Below are 15,323 nucleotides of genomic sequence, written 5' to 3' on the forward strand. Positions count from 1 at the left end.
CCAAAAGGCTTAACTGGGCTACAAAACTCAGTTATTACCTACGATTAAGCACAGGTGGACTTCTAACTAATATTAATCACAAATGCTGCCATTGTTACCATGCAAACAAACATTTTAGTTGTTCAAGTTGTCCTCTTCCAAGCATGGAGAGAATTACAGTATCAGAAGGACAGAAGCGGACTGCTCCACAGTGGTACCACACACAAAATGACCAGGGACTTCCTATAACTTTTGTAATAAATGCCTGTTGACTGAGGCTGAATACCCACAGGATATTATTAACATTTCCCCTCCAGCAACTGGTCTAATAAAGAAACACAGAACAGCTTTGCTGTAGTACAAAAGTTCACAGAAAGTTTGACAATTTAATTGAAGATAATACAAAATACGTTGTCTGAATTCAAATAATTTATGTAAAAGTACATGAATGATGAAGATATTGGCGAGAAGATTTGGGTAACCACATTGTTAGATGCATGTTCTTTACTTTTTCTCCCCTCCCTAGAGTTAACATATAGTCAAAAATACAATTATATTTTAAAGTTACAATAAAAGATAGCATTGCAAAAATAAACACAATTTCAGGTCTATCAGCCCTTTAACATGAGAATTTCCTGTCAATACAGGACACACTTGATAGAATAAACAAAGTGGAGTAACACTGAAGTCTCTGAATCAGCTTCGTCATATTTGGTTTCTCCTTTTATTGGGGAGGGAGAACGGAAAACAGATGACAGAAAACAAAGAGGAGACTTTGTTAGTGCTCCGTCTTTCAATTTTGTGTTTGAAATAGCATATCCAGAGCATGGAATTACTTTCACCTATTTACCCCAGGAAAAAAAGCACCCTCCTTGTCAGGAGGCTCAGGGTACAGATCAGGCACAGATCATCCATTCCTCATGAAGCAATACCCCATCCACACAAAAGTGGATCCTGCAGGCAAATTAAGCTACCTAACCGTATACAGGATGGCACCTTGGCCCCAGCAAGCACTTTCTCCCAGCTTCCAGCACAGCCACAGTTCCACTCAAATCATGAGTTATTTCTTCATGCTTGACAAATGCTGACACCCAAAGAGTCACTTTCATGACTATGACATCAAGCAACAGCCTGAAACACCCAAGATTTCTTACCATGTATCACTTGCCCTCCACATTTTTGTGGTCAGCTAAACAGTTAACAAGGAAACACATGATTACTTTCTTTAAAGATATTTTAGTTCATTGCTTCTTGTTAAAAGCATTGGTTGCAGTACAATAGTTTGACATACAGCAACAAAAAACACACTTGATTTACATGCACAAGCCATCAAACAATAGTACATGGTCCTTCCTATAGCCTTTCTAAAAAGGAGCACCGCTATGACAGCTGACACAGGCTTTCTGATTGTTCATAAGAACTCTCAAAAAGTGATGAAAATAGCGTTCCAGTTAACACAACAGCAAAGAACAGAGGTTTGGCCATTGCTAGAAGATTCCAATGAAGATGTCAGTATCTTAATGGGATGCAGTGTTGGTATTATTGTATTTACAGCTACAAAAAAAGCTATGCAAAGTTGTTTTAATGTGTACCTCAACTTAAAAAAAAACATGGGAAATACTTACAACTTTCAATAAAAACATACTAGAAAATAAGAATATGTATGCAGTGGAAAAAAAGTTAGAGTTTAAGGCAAGAGAAACATGTAGGTGCTTAAAAAATCCGATTATTGAGGTACTGTATAACAGCAACAATCCACCGGGGAAAAAGTGCATTGTTTCCTAGAAGGATTTAAAAAAAAAAAAAAAAAACACACCCACATACACCACACCTTCCGATTTTGAAAATGCAAGCATTCACGTTCCGTTCTTGCCTAGATGAGATTTCTTTAACTTTACAGTTTGGTCCAGATTGTCATGGTTTAGCTTACAAAGAGTAGTATACGCTATTAGGACTGCTCACTGCAAGTTTACACAATCTGCTTTTCAAAAACAGATGCAATCGTCACCTTCCTTAAAGACTGGTGTTACAGTTTCAGTACTGCTGCTATGGTGCTTCTGGAAATGAGAACAGAGAAGTCAGATTTATGACTGAGATGAGCAATCAGCTCTGTAAAACAAATATGCATGTTATAATAAGGCTTCTTCTACAGCAAATAAAACTTACTATCATGGGATTTTAAAAAAAAAAAAAACATTTATTTCTAGGTTTCAAAAGAGTTAATAATTCTAGCAATAAGACTCTCAAAGTGCCCTGGCTGCGCCCCTCTTTTTTTAGTAACTTTCCCAAGTGGTATTCAGACAGGTGAGAAAGTCTCTCCTCTGTAATCAATAGTCATCAGTTTATAATTATACTATTGGAAAATCAGATCCTGAAATATCATGAACATTCAACATGATAGTTATAACCATAATTCATTCATGACCATATAAAAAAGCACAATTATATGTGACTGCACTGTTAGATCTATGACACACCAAGTAAGACTGCAAAAATAAAAGACAAAAAAGGAAAAAGGCCCCGAGTCACCATTTCTTTTCTTACCAAATGTCTCACAGCAAAAAAGTAGCAAAGGTTTAATCTTAAATACAAAGTTATATTCTGCAAATCAGGTCCTCTAATCCAGACTGATGGTACTTTTTATTATCATTTCAATTGAGCCACCTATTACAAACTCGCAATGCCAGCACTTATTCATAAATTGTGTTGCCCAGCTTTGTCCACCCTTGTCAATTATTCACACCTTATTTTTTACAGAACAAGGAATAATGCTGTGGTTTGCACTTCTGAAATAGGAAGAGGTCTCAGCTCCTGTAAACCACGTTAAAAAGCTCAGGAAGATAAATTAAAGGACACCTCAAGTGAATTGTCAAAATTTTGCTCATAATGGAAAAAGAGGTATGAATATGAAGGCATAGAAGGTGTTAAAAAACAATCTAAAAAATGAACCTGGTAGAGACTACACTAGAAACACTTACCTTGTTCAAGGCATTTAAATGATGACCTCAAAAGATAATCAGTAAGAATTGTGAAGAAATGCAAGACATGCAAAGACTGTTGTAGATGGCTGAAATATCTCTTGTAAAGGCAGTGTAAAATGACGGCTGGGGAGGGGTCAACCAGTCATCTTGCTGACTTCAACCCACCTGCCACTGACCCCCTTAATAATCTGCATTAAGGACCTGATGAGCAGCAGTGAAATTTTTGCCATGCAATTACAACTGTTAGCAACCAATATGCAACTCAAGAGCGATACTGTCATTCATATCATCCATTCCCATCCAATAATGGATTATTACTTTAATAATCCATTAAAGTACAAGGTCAAAAAGGGAAGTGGTAAACATCTGTTGCCATAAGTGAAAACACTTCAAAAATTTACATTAAATTAAAAGCTAAATGGTTTCTTATAAAAAGAAGTACTGAACACGACAAAGCCACAATAAATTAGTGTTTCCATAAAACAACATGCTGAAGGTTTTGTTCCCAAGTCTATACATTTTTTTACTGTCTGTTAATTCCTAAATGTTGACAGCATAATTGAATAATTGAGGTACATTAGTTTACATTTGTATATGTCTTGTAAAAATGTTAATTTTTTTCTTCCAGTTTTTCTTCCTCATCGCCAAAGAACAACAAAGGAAACATTCCTAAAATGCAGCCAACGGTCACTCCAATAGCTTTACCCTAGAGAAAGGGGGAAAAAATTAACAAGTTTCTCACAGATCAGTTGTTACTTATTTTCTGTGTAGTACCCCCACAACCAGGAATACAGACCCTTCTTTCAAGCTTTTGGTTGGGAGCCGCATTTTTCTCAGCATGCAGACTACAAACGCAAGCTATGAGGGACGCACAGCTATGTATACGGAAAAGTGACAGGATCAGAAACAGCATATACTGTGATAAAAGACAATTCCAAATAAAGATGAGGGGCATGACCCGTTAAGAGTTGCCTATGTGGTAAAGGAGGAGACCGAGACTCAAAAGGGTCAGTAAAATGACCAGGAAGACAGGGCAGGAAAAAAAACACATTTGAGGTGCAACTATAAAACATATCTTCTGGTATCTGGTAACGCAAATTGTCACCAAGGCCATGAACAGGGAACTCCAAGTAAACACGACAGTTGGCAAGGGCACAAGGTAGAGACAAAAAAATAGATAGGAAAAGATTTCACAATTGACCTAGATGTAAAGGTCAAAAGGAGAGGAAAGAAATAAGAAAGGCAGCATCCCGATCACATCTCTACCAGCAGTAGGTGGATGGCATTGAGAAGCTTCAGACAGTGGGTAATTATTTAAAAGAGAAAAATAAATAAGGAGCATGTAGGCTAAGACACTCAAAAGTCCTTTGAATAGAGAAGGGCTGTGAACAAACTGTACTGAAATGACTGAGATTTGGGCCACAGACTCAGTTTCCACTGAAAAACCCAAATGTTAGACAGAGACTAAAAGGCAGCCAACTTACGACTTGCCTAGTTCCTCTTCCCCACTCACTGCCTTGATATATCACTGCTAAAGGCAGACTTTTTTCCTGAACCTTTCCTCAGGAAAGGTTACTTCTCTTCCCTTAAATCTGCAAACAGATGTTTTTCCCCCCAAAATTTTTACGCTTGCGGAAATATCTGAACACTAGACATAGTGTTTATTTAACCACAAGTGCCTTGCTACAAAAATAAACTAACGCTCTCATTGCTAAAGTGGGACTGTTCAAACGTTTAAATGTTAATGAAGTATTCATCGTGAAAATGCATCTACAAGATGAGTGTCCCATAACTATGCAAGTTACTATAGAATTTGGCAGTGATACTTGAATGCTAATTTATCCAGATAAAAATTAATTTAATATCCAAGCTAACTATAAAATATTCAAAATTAATACATACTAGTACAGCTATATTACTAATAAGCACTTGACAAAGAATATAAAGGAATAAAACTGCCAAGGGTGCGGAGACATATATACTGTCATAACTTTCAAATTGACTATCTTAGCATTGTAGCTAGAGTTCAATCAAGGGATCTGCACAACATATGTGAAGTCATGGTAGAGATTATCCACGCTACCAGTTACTCACGGCTTGTCTCATACAAAAAATACCCATGACCAAAAACAGTCCAGTCTGATAATGCTCCCCCTGACATGAACGCACAGTCAAACCTTTCAGCAAATCTTCAAAATTTTAGTGGTCATTAGGTATTTAAGGACAAAAGCGACAAAAAGAAATCACAATCATTAAATATTAGTAAAAAGAAAAAAAAAAAAAAAGAAATTCCACATAAATAATTCTGAAAGGACGCTTACCAAGTGTGCACTGAGACGTGTTTGCCACATATCAGCTTGTTTCGGTGTCAAATCAGGGATTGACAGACCCAGCCTTGAAGCTAAAGCTTCTACATAACCTGCAAGACTGGATAAACAACAAAACAGGAACATATGATTTAGGATCTGAAAGTGTCTTTAAGTGAGGATTTTCAACTATTTGAAGCACTGAACTTCAACAAGGAATAGCTTTTCCTTCAGTACGCATAATGCCAAAGCCATCACAAGGCAAATATAGGAACGTATTCAGACTTCAGTTCACATTTTACAACGTAAATTAACTAATTTTCTCACTAATATGCAATACCTCTAGAAAAACTTCAGCAATAAGATGCTACTGTCTTAGCACAGCTCGTAGCAACTTTTACAATAGGAAACATTCCACCACTCACACACTGTTCAGCAATACGCTTTGTTATATACGGAAAAAAAAATTAAGAGTGGAAACTATGCAAACTTAAATAAAATAAAAGGAATCCGCTGTATCTCTTTTTAACAGAAAAAGAGCTCAAGCGCCACTGATTAGTAATAGATAGGTATTTCTGGCTCTGAAGATGTTTCCTTCTCTTAATAAATAGATTATATATTTTCCAGGGCCCTATTGTAAAAATGCATTTTCCAAGCTGTTCAGAGCAGTAGCCATACCAGGCGAGACGAAAGGCCCCCCCCCAGCTCAGCACCCCACCCTCTGGGCAACAAATGACTGGGAACAAGTGCTTACAGGAACAGCACAACAGGACAAGAATACGATGCCTCCTCCTGCAATATTTGCCCTCCCACGGTCCAGGGCTTGCGGTTTAGGGTGTCATATTCACTGTTATGTGGCTTTCTTGAAAAGGTACTGGACTACAAAAAGCTAAACTGAGTTTCTCTTATCTCAATACAGGCTTCCACTTTCTACTCAGAGATATTCAACACCTTGAGTTTCAACTCAGCGACTTCAGAGCCAAGCTTTCAGATGATGTTCTCATCAATCTCTCCTTGACACGTGTGCAAAACACACATGTAAATGGCTCAGGTCATTTTAACAAACGCACTTTCTAATGACAAAAATCCCACTACTTCTTTACAAGCAAGCAGTATCTACTGAGTACATCAAATCAGATTAAATGCCATTCCCAATGTTATCAATTAAAACATGTAATTTCCCCAGTACATTTTTTTGATTATGTTGTCAGAACATATTGAAATAGTCAGAGAACTACTCTCTGCTTCAAAACTAATTTGAACCTCAACAAGGAATATAATTTAACTGTTTCTTTGGAGAAAATAGGACGCATTTCTATAGTCATTTGGTTTACTGAAGCGCAATTTAAGATCTGGAGAAAAGAAATAAAGCAATTTCAACAGCTTATATGGTACTGGTTTGTTAGCACCAATTAGCAACCCTAGCTTGTTTTCAAAGCAGCAAGAAATCAACATATTTTTTAAAAAAATTCAGACATACCCCAGTCCAGCTAAATCTGAAACAAGGTTTCCCAAAGCAGCAGCTGGAGGGGGGAAAGGGAAGAAAAGGGGAGGGGAAGGGAGAAAGTATTATTTTAATAATACAGCCCAAAAAATCCAAACAATCCCCACAATTGACCCTCACTCTTACCACTAAATGTTGCATAAAAGACTAAAAATTTCTTTTGTACAGCTAATCTTCTAACCTTACTAGAACTTGTAATAGTGGCAGTTGGACTAACAATAGCAGGAAATGTAAATATTTTTCTGAACTTCTACTAGGAAAGCTTTGTGAATACAGAAAGAGTGACACCTGGAAATTGGTATAACAGCTTTTCAGATCAAAGATAACAGCCACAACACAGTTGCCAGTTTCATACATTTAACACTGGACACCAAACAACACCTCCTAGTGCCTGAAGAGGCAAAACCACTGGAAACCGAAGGAACTGTTACTTGCATACATAACTTTGATAAACATTTTAAAAGTAGGCATGATATTCATGAACTCTGGTAATTCAGGAGCAAATACCGCACACGCAGTTGAATAGGTAATACTTTAAAGCTACATTCTTAAAATACATGATTTCACAGCAGATCTTAATGAGATAAGCTTGCCTGCGACTATCCTGCATTGCAACAGAGCGTTCAAACCATTAATCGGTTCTGCTATACAAATTCATTTAAGCAATTAGGGTGCTTCAGAACAGTGCTACACCTGCAGCTGGCATACTGCTTGAGCAGGAAGCATGAACATTTCTTAGTTAACGAAACTCTGACGTCTTTTTCCTGCTAAACTTATTAGACCCAGTATCACAGATACAGGGAGGACTAGCAGAAAACTTGCTAGGTAAAACACTGCATCCTCAATTTTATTACCCTATTTCCTTCACATTTGAGATGTTCAGTTGGGGAGGGGGAAAAAAAATGGCAAAGACCGGAAAAGCCTGGCACTCCTAGAAACAAGCAAATTTATACTGTCCATGAGCAGTTTCTGTCCCTCCCATTAAGCGTGGCTTTCTTGCAGATACAGCAAAGCTGCTGAGCAGGTTTGGCACAGTGATAGAGCAGGGCTGCTTTTCTGTACCATTGCATGGTATCACACCAAGACAACGAAGCCAGCGAGAACACGGGACAACGTACTAAAGGGACCCCAAACATTGATCTTCACTTAGCACTGCAAGCAAACAGCAGCTTGCCTAACAGCAGCAGCACTTCTATTACAGAAACAGAAATAGGCTCTTCCAAGTGACCCAGGAGCTGAATTTTTGGATTAAAAAAGAAAAAAAAGAACAAAACACCCACACACCACAACAATAAAAGCCAGTATTTCAAAAGCAATTTGAACTGAAATTCCATTTCTGCAGATGGAATACATCCTTGCTTCAGCCAAAGGTTGTTTCTTTATTAGGACAGGCAGCTGTAAGACCAGAGCTGTTTTAAGCCCGGTAGCCCATTTTCAGTCTAAAATATAGGAATGTGTCAAATTAGTCTATATATGTTACATTTTTATTACTTGCCTGCCATAGTTGAAATTCCTAGGATAACTCCAATTGACAGTTCTATTTGCGTTCCCTGAAAAATAAGAATTTTTTCATTATTTGAGGGATTCGGAATTAAAACAGATGATCTCACTTCAACTGGCCTAAGTATTGCTTACTGCTTGTTTATGTTCGACTTGAAAGGATAAATGAATGTTATCTCTAATAGAACTGCACAGATCCTATCCTCCCAGCATACGTATCATCCCTTAGAACAAGGGCCTACCTCATATGTTGTTTTAATACTGTTCAGATATTGTTTTAATACCATATATCATCTCATAACGGCCACCTAATGGACAAAAAAAACCCAACCCTTTTTGCATACCGCTTTCCCACTACAATTCTTAGCCGAATGCACAGTTCAGAAAGCAAGCTTTTTCTACCAATACTGAGTAAAATAATAAAAAAGTAGTATCATACCCCCTTATCTTTTCAGTTAAGGAAACTGAAAATCACAGTGAACAGCGGGATGATATACAGCAGTGCTTCGCAGGAGGATGAGTGACAATGGGCATAAATCGAAATAAGAGAGGTTCCAGGAAAATTTTTTTTCAGCGAGGGCAGTCAAATATTGGAATAGGTTGCCAAGAGATGTTGTGCAGTCTACATCCTTGGGAGTTTTTCAAGGCCCAAAACCCTGGTCTGACCTTATTGTTGACCCTTGCTTTAAGCAGGACGTTGGACTACAGACTTCCTGAGGTCCCTTCCGACCTGAATCATCCTATGACTAAGGTCACAGCATCAATGACTATTCGACATAAGAAACAGCATCTTTGGCTTTTACTCCTCTTCCCATCCCACAAGCCCATTTCATCTTCCAAACGAACAAAAAAAAAAAGAGTAAGCATTGCTCAGCTACGTCAATGCAAATCAGCACCGCTATTAACAATGCTTGCATCACCCAGAATAAAAGGAACACATTAGTAAAGAACACTGAAGACCTACTTATCAATGCATTATAACTACATTTGGCTACCAGTAAGAAGAAACAAGAATACCGACTCTGTGATCATAAACGTATCTTACAGCACAAATTAGGAGAGGAAAGAAAAGTGTCATTTCAATTCAGTAAAATTTGTTACAGTGCTCGCCTTCAGGAGGAACAGCACTCCTTTGAAAACATTCTGCAGAGTCTGAATAAAGCATGGAAATTTTCTCACTGGAAAAACTGAAATAGAAATTAGTGTCTTAAGGCAGAGGGAAAGGAGTCTTCCTGAAGCTCTCATTTGCTCATTTAGCACAACGAACACTTGAACAAAATGAAGCATGACGACTTGATCAAGGAATTAAAAAATGAACTTACCGCAGCAATCATAATTGCGTTATCCAAAAATCCAAACCCTACAAAAGGCAATGCATTGTGGAAGAACACTAAAAGAAATAAGTAATAAAGAGATAATAAATATTTATTAAGAGAGTTCATTAGTTTACATGAACAACTGATATGTCAGTTTAATCAGCAGGCATCGCCTTTAAGAGAAGCAAAGACAACACACAAAAAAACCCTTTCCTACTATTTCTGTTAGTGACCTGTTTTTATTTTTAGCAGGTTTGGTAAAACCTCTGCTACATCTATGGCTTCTGAATAACCAGTTAAACCAACTTACTCTTCACAAATACTTGTAAACTTTTGGATGGAAGCCTGCTAGTGCATAAGGGAAATATTTAAAACTACACAAACTTTGATACTACTTACAATCCTTCCAACTGATGCTGCAGTATCACAGAAGACTGGCAAACTCTGTCTCAGACTCTTTGCATTCTTCTCTCATTCTAGGAAGCAGCTTCAAATAAAGCCCTTACTTTCTCTGCAATTCCCTCTCTATCCCAGTGCAAGAGATCCATCTTCTTCAAACATTCCTAAAAATTCATTTATTTTATTTATTTATTTTTTTTAAAGAGTATTACCTACAGCTAGGCAGTTCTTATCATATAAAGCAGAGTACCCAAAGACTCCTTCAGCAAAACCTGCAAATACTAAGACTATTTTCACTAATGTGTTAATTATCTCACTATTCAACCCAAACCTCTGTATCTTGATTTTCTTGGGGCACTACGTTGAATACAATTAGACTTGAAGAGGGTCCTCCATACATTGTTTAAAGAATCAAGTTCCACCTTTTATTTCATGCATCTTTTCATTCTTGACACTCCAAATAAATCCTGTTTGAAAATATTTTCTTTTGCAGCAACTTGGGACATGCTAGTCTGAACAATTTCTGACAGCAAGCACACAGTGATACTGTATCTTTCCTTTTGTCCTGTTCCATTTTCTCTCCCAAGCTTTAGCTTATAAATTTCTTACAGAGATGGGACTAAATTTGCATGGCATTGCTTCCAACTGAGTCTTAAGGTGCTAGCAGCATAAGCCTAAACACAGCACTAGGGACAGACTACTTGACTAAAATACAGTTTAGAAAATTAGTTTTCCACTTTTTCAACTTTTAAAACGTACCAGCTATTTAGGGCTTTTCCACTTCAGATATGATCAACAACCACATTTTTAAGTGTACAGAGACACAAACATACAAAGAAGGAAGGGAGAAGAGTATGTATGAACCTCACAGTCACACGAAATGAAACAGGTAGCTCTCCCTTTTGGTTCTGCGTACCACGGGAAGCATGATCACATAAAAAAGCAAAAGGCCACACTTCAAGAGACCTTTCATGCTCAGGTACCAAAACGTGCTTGGACTTTTGAACTATTTTGTAAGACTGTCAGCATTTTTTAAATATAAATATAAGAATAAAGCATGTAATATGTGGACTTTTAAAAAATTGTTTACAGCAGGAGAGAAAAAAACACTGAAAGATAATAAGGAAAAAAGCACGCAAAAAGATGCTATCGGTTTTTCAGATTTGTGTAGCTAACTATGAATCTGCAGAGCTCAAATTTGGGCTCAAATTCTTACTGAAGTTGACAAAATGTTGGAGTCCATGGAGTAAACAGAACTCCAGTGGCTAACACAAAAAAAAAAAAAAACATAGATACACAGAATAGGAGAAGATTTGCATAAATGATTGCTCACTGACAGAGCTTAAAAACACAAGAATACACTGATTTGGAAAATGAGTCAGAATTTAGTATTATAAAGAAAACCAAACCTATTTCCAAGTTCTCTATAATTTTATCTCTCTTCTCAGTCCATTTAAAGTATATGTGACCAGAAGTCAGTCAGCAGTTTTAAGCTTAAACACACAAAACCGCACACGCTACCGCAGCGTCAAAGCAGCTTGGCTTAGAGAAACATTTTTGCTACTGGCTCTGAACAATGTTGTTTCATTTGGACTTTCGGCCCTAGTCCCTTTCTCTCTCCAACTGAGGTATTATGAAATAGAGAGGGCAATAGGATTGTGGGTGCTTGCTTTCGTTCATCTACAACTCGGTACTACAGGGAGGAGTACAAAGTAACGCTAGGAGGAGGAGAAGATGAAGCAATTCAAATACAAAGACTGCACAAATATTGAACTACATTCAGACATTCTTGTTTTACCATGTCTCAGTTGTCCTGGAGATGGTGGTGCAACCTCCAACTTCTCTGGAGAAGTTAAAATGAAATGAGAAAGTTAGCTAGTTCATCACAAATTAAGTTTTCTGTAACACAATGAGTTTACACAATTACCAGCAGGCAAAAAACCAGTTACGTTGATTAATATCATTAAAACTTGAGCAACAAAAGCTTTATATTTCTATATTTTAATTATTTTGTATTAGATAACATGATATTAAAAGCCAAAAAGTCTCTCAGATTGATATGACAAGATTAAGCTTATATTTACAAGTGACTATGCAAAATAACAGTTTATGCACTAGAACAGCCCAGTAGCCATCTTTGTTACTGGATTAGATAAGAAAGTTAGAAAAATCATACTAATATTAGAAAAAAAAGGGACATCTAATGAATACAATAATTTACTGTTAGATTTTAGAGGTACTCTAAGCAGGCAGCAGACAACCTTCATTCCTCCAGCCAGTTTGCAAAAACCCCCTACCATTTCTGTCCTGACAGCAGACATCCGTTAGCCGGTGAGAGAACAAAAGAAATACTACGACATTAGAGACCACGGATTTCAATCACAGCAGATCGAGTTTGGTCACTTGGTGCATGTTTTAGGTATGCTGGGCTCAAACCACTGAGAGCTTAAGGCAAGGACCCCGTTCCTGAACCCCACAGAATATTTCATAGGAAGCTAATGCAGTTTCACCAAGTGACAGGTGATGAGTAAAAGGCGGCAGCAGCAACAGGCACCCATTTCACAGCAAATTTCTGGGACATGAGGGAGGAACTAAGCTACTTATTTAGTTTTTTTTAAATGGTCTTCAAGCCAAACAAAACACTCCTCTTCAAAGGAGGAGTTTAAAAAAAAAAAAAAAAGTGGCCCCAATATCTTCCAGTACACCAAACCCCGAGCTTTTGCAAAAACGCTGACAGATTTTTGGAGTAGGCAACTTCAACTTCTCTAGGCAAAGGTTTTCTCCTGTAAAATATTTGGGAAGCTTATGTCACTACCCCAGGTGATCAACATGTACTTGGGGCTACCACAGTAGCTAGTGTAAAAAGACAACACTACAAACACAGGCTGTCAATCATCCTGGCACAGTCCGCACCATGTCTGAACTGCACAGATTAGACTGAGCATCCCTGCAACATCCAAGTGAGCTGGTATACTCAAAACTATTGCAAAGGTGTAACTAGTAAATTCACCTAAACCGATGTTTTTGTTTGGCTGGTTTTTAGTCTAGAACATGACACCATTATTCAGGCAAACCGAATACTGCCTTCAAAAGTAACTGCATTAATTTAAGGTTGAAAACTATAAAACCTTTCAAGCTTTAACAGCTACAAGAGCTCCTAGAGAAAGATAAAATATCCAAGCTCCAAAGAAACAGCCAACTGTACTTGCCATGAAAGTGAGAGAAGTCCAGCCCAAGTACCACAAAAATACATATATTTTTTAAAACAGAACAAGCTACAGCGTTCCCAGATTAAAACCTCGAGCTAAGGGAAGAACCAAACACCAGCCAATTAGCAGATGGGAGCCCTGTAAGAACCAATCTGCCCCAGCTACAGGCATTATTTGTGCCCAACAGCCAGAAGAAGCGACACTGAAGTTCTCAGCTGGTGTCCAGGAGGACTTGGTACAAAGGAGGGAACCCACTGCCCACCCAAACTTCATTGCCCCCGTCTGCATGCGGGCTCCCCTGGGGGTAGCCAGGCAGCCTAAGCCAACAGCACCAGATTTGGCATCAGTTCCTGACAAAGTTCTCCCAACAACCTGTTGCTCCATCTTGTAGGATGCCAAGGAGAGAGGAATGAAAACGCAAAAATCACAAATACAGGCATAAGGGAGTACTGTCTTCCGGAGCTCTTTGCTCCGGCAAGAAGCTATTACATTGATTGCTAGGGCTGCTTGCTTCGAACCCCATCACTGAAGCCATCCTCGGTGAAGTATCATCCGTTCTTCAAGTCTAGTTCTTCACAAACAAGAATTTCATGACAAAAATCTGCAACAGCATACACAAGTTGCCAAGTCACACTCCTTTTATTTCTGAGGACCTGACATCTTTTCACAGTTTGTCCCGATTTTTAAAAGGCAGTTATCATATCCAGTTAGTCTAGGCAACTCCCAAGTGAAATATTTGGGGTACCAAAGCAGGAGACTATGCAGTTTTATCGCACAAAACTGCAAAGCTTTAGTACAGCAGGTGACGGTGCGCAAAGCTACCCTCAGAACCTAAGACTTCGTTTAAACCTGGCCGACTGGGAGAAAAAAAATAAATAAGTAAAGAAGAAAGAATTAATAAGCACCATGGCATGAAAGCCAAGAACGATTTTACAGAATCGTTTCCAGTACCTTAAAGCCTTACGCACTTTAACACCCTGTGAAATACGCAGTCACAAGGGGATCACTTCTCAGAAAGAACAACAAAAAAAAAAAACCACTTTGAAACAATGTATAATTCTAGATACACTATTCCCAAGCATATTTCACAATTTATTCACAGGAAGCTATCCTGGCTTTTTGAATTTTCAAGGCTCAGCATAAAAAGGAAAAAAAAAAAAAAAATCTTCAGCGAGCAGAGCAAAGGAAACCTATCCTTTACTTGTTTTACTGGAGGAAAGAAAAACCGTAAGTGCAAAACCCAGTTTCAAGAACTGAATTCATTCAGAATGCAATGCTTGAGAGTTGAAGTGTTGAGGTAGACGGAGGTAATTCACTACTGAAACTGCAGCTAACACTACCATAAGATTTTACAGCTAAATCCGTTACTGTCATCGCAGGGCAGCAAACACAAGTACTACTGAAATGTTAAGGCAGAAATCGGTACTACGGCCAGGGCTGCTTGAGGAGCATACACGCTATAGTTGAACAGCATTAAATCTAATGCAAGAATCTAAGAAGTGTGCTTTATAGTTTTTAAGTAATAACTGAATTCTTAAGAATAATGGTTTAACAATGAAGGTAAGAAGGTACGGGGGAAATATGAGAAATATTAATAAACTGGATCCATTATAACCCTACCGCAGAGTCTGAATGACAGTCTCTCATGTGGAAGAGGAGGGCGGCTTTGCCTCAAATCCATCAGTCGAGAACATCAGTTTTGTCCAACCTGCCTGTCCAAGCAGTTCCGGCAAATCACTCACATAGGCTTCATGAAAACAGCAAGGGCTTCACATACACAGAACAAGGAACCAAAGCAATTTTTGTTTCTATATAAAAGCTGTATTCCTTTATAGATGTATTCATAAGAGGATAAAGGTCTATGGAGACAAATTCTGGACTGGAGCATAAAAACGACATAAGCGTTATTGCTTTCTTCAGTATCTAGAGACGGAGCCTTAAGAATAAATTCTGATTATGAGGTAAAAGTTTACTCCCTGAATAATCCTCATCCCTCTTTGTTCCTCGTTTTCTCCAAGCTTTAGTAAAAGCTGCAAAAACCTCAGTACGCACAGCAAAACATAAGACTGAATAACCGCGGTCATTGGTTTTCAATTGGCTTCCCTTAATATTCCATACAGGAACAGTCG

At 38.1% G+C, this 15,323-nt stretch overlaps 1 protein-coding gene across 2 annotated transcripts in view; it reads right to left on the bottom strand.

Moving 5' to 3' along the window:
• Positions 1 to 1,195: 1,195 nt before the first annotated feature.
• TMEM65 (transmembrane protein 65) overlaps positions 1,196 to 15,323 on the bottom strand; it is a 33,360-nt gene continuing 19,232 nt past the window's right edge. For both annotated transcript variants that reach the window (XM_068933229.1, XM_068933228.1), the window contains 6 exons: positions 11,784 to 11,828; positions 9,593 to 9,660; positions 8,266 to 8,320; positions 6,747 to 6,789; positions 5,282 to 5,387; positions 1,196 to 3,666 (listed from right to left, as the gene is read on the bottom strand). In XM_068933229.1, coding sequence (XP_068789330.1) covers positions 3,571 to 3,666; positions 5,282 to 5,387; positions 6,747 to 6,789; positions 8,266 to 8,320; positions 9,593 to 9,660; positions 11,784 to 11,828 — 413 coding nt within the window. In that variant the 3' untranslated portion in view covers positions 1,196 to 3,570. The remainder of the gene's footprint in view (positions 3,667 to 5,281; positions 5,388 to 6,746; positions 6,790 to 8,265; positions 8,321 to 9,592; positions 9,661 to 11,783; positions 11,829 to 15,323) is intronic.

The sequence above is a fragment of the Struthio camelus genome, chromosome 2 (assembly GCF_040807025.1).
Source record: "Struthio camelus isolate bStrCam1 chromosome 2, bStrCam1.hap1, whole genome shotgun sequence".
NCBI lineage: Eukaryota > Metazoa > Chordata > Aves > Struthioniformes > Struthionidae > Struthio > Struthio camelus.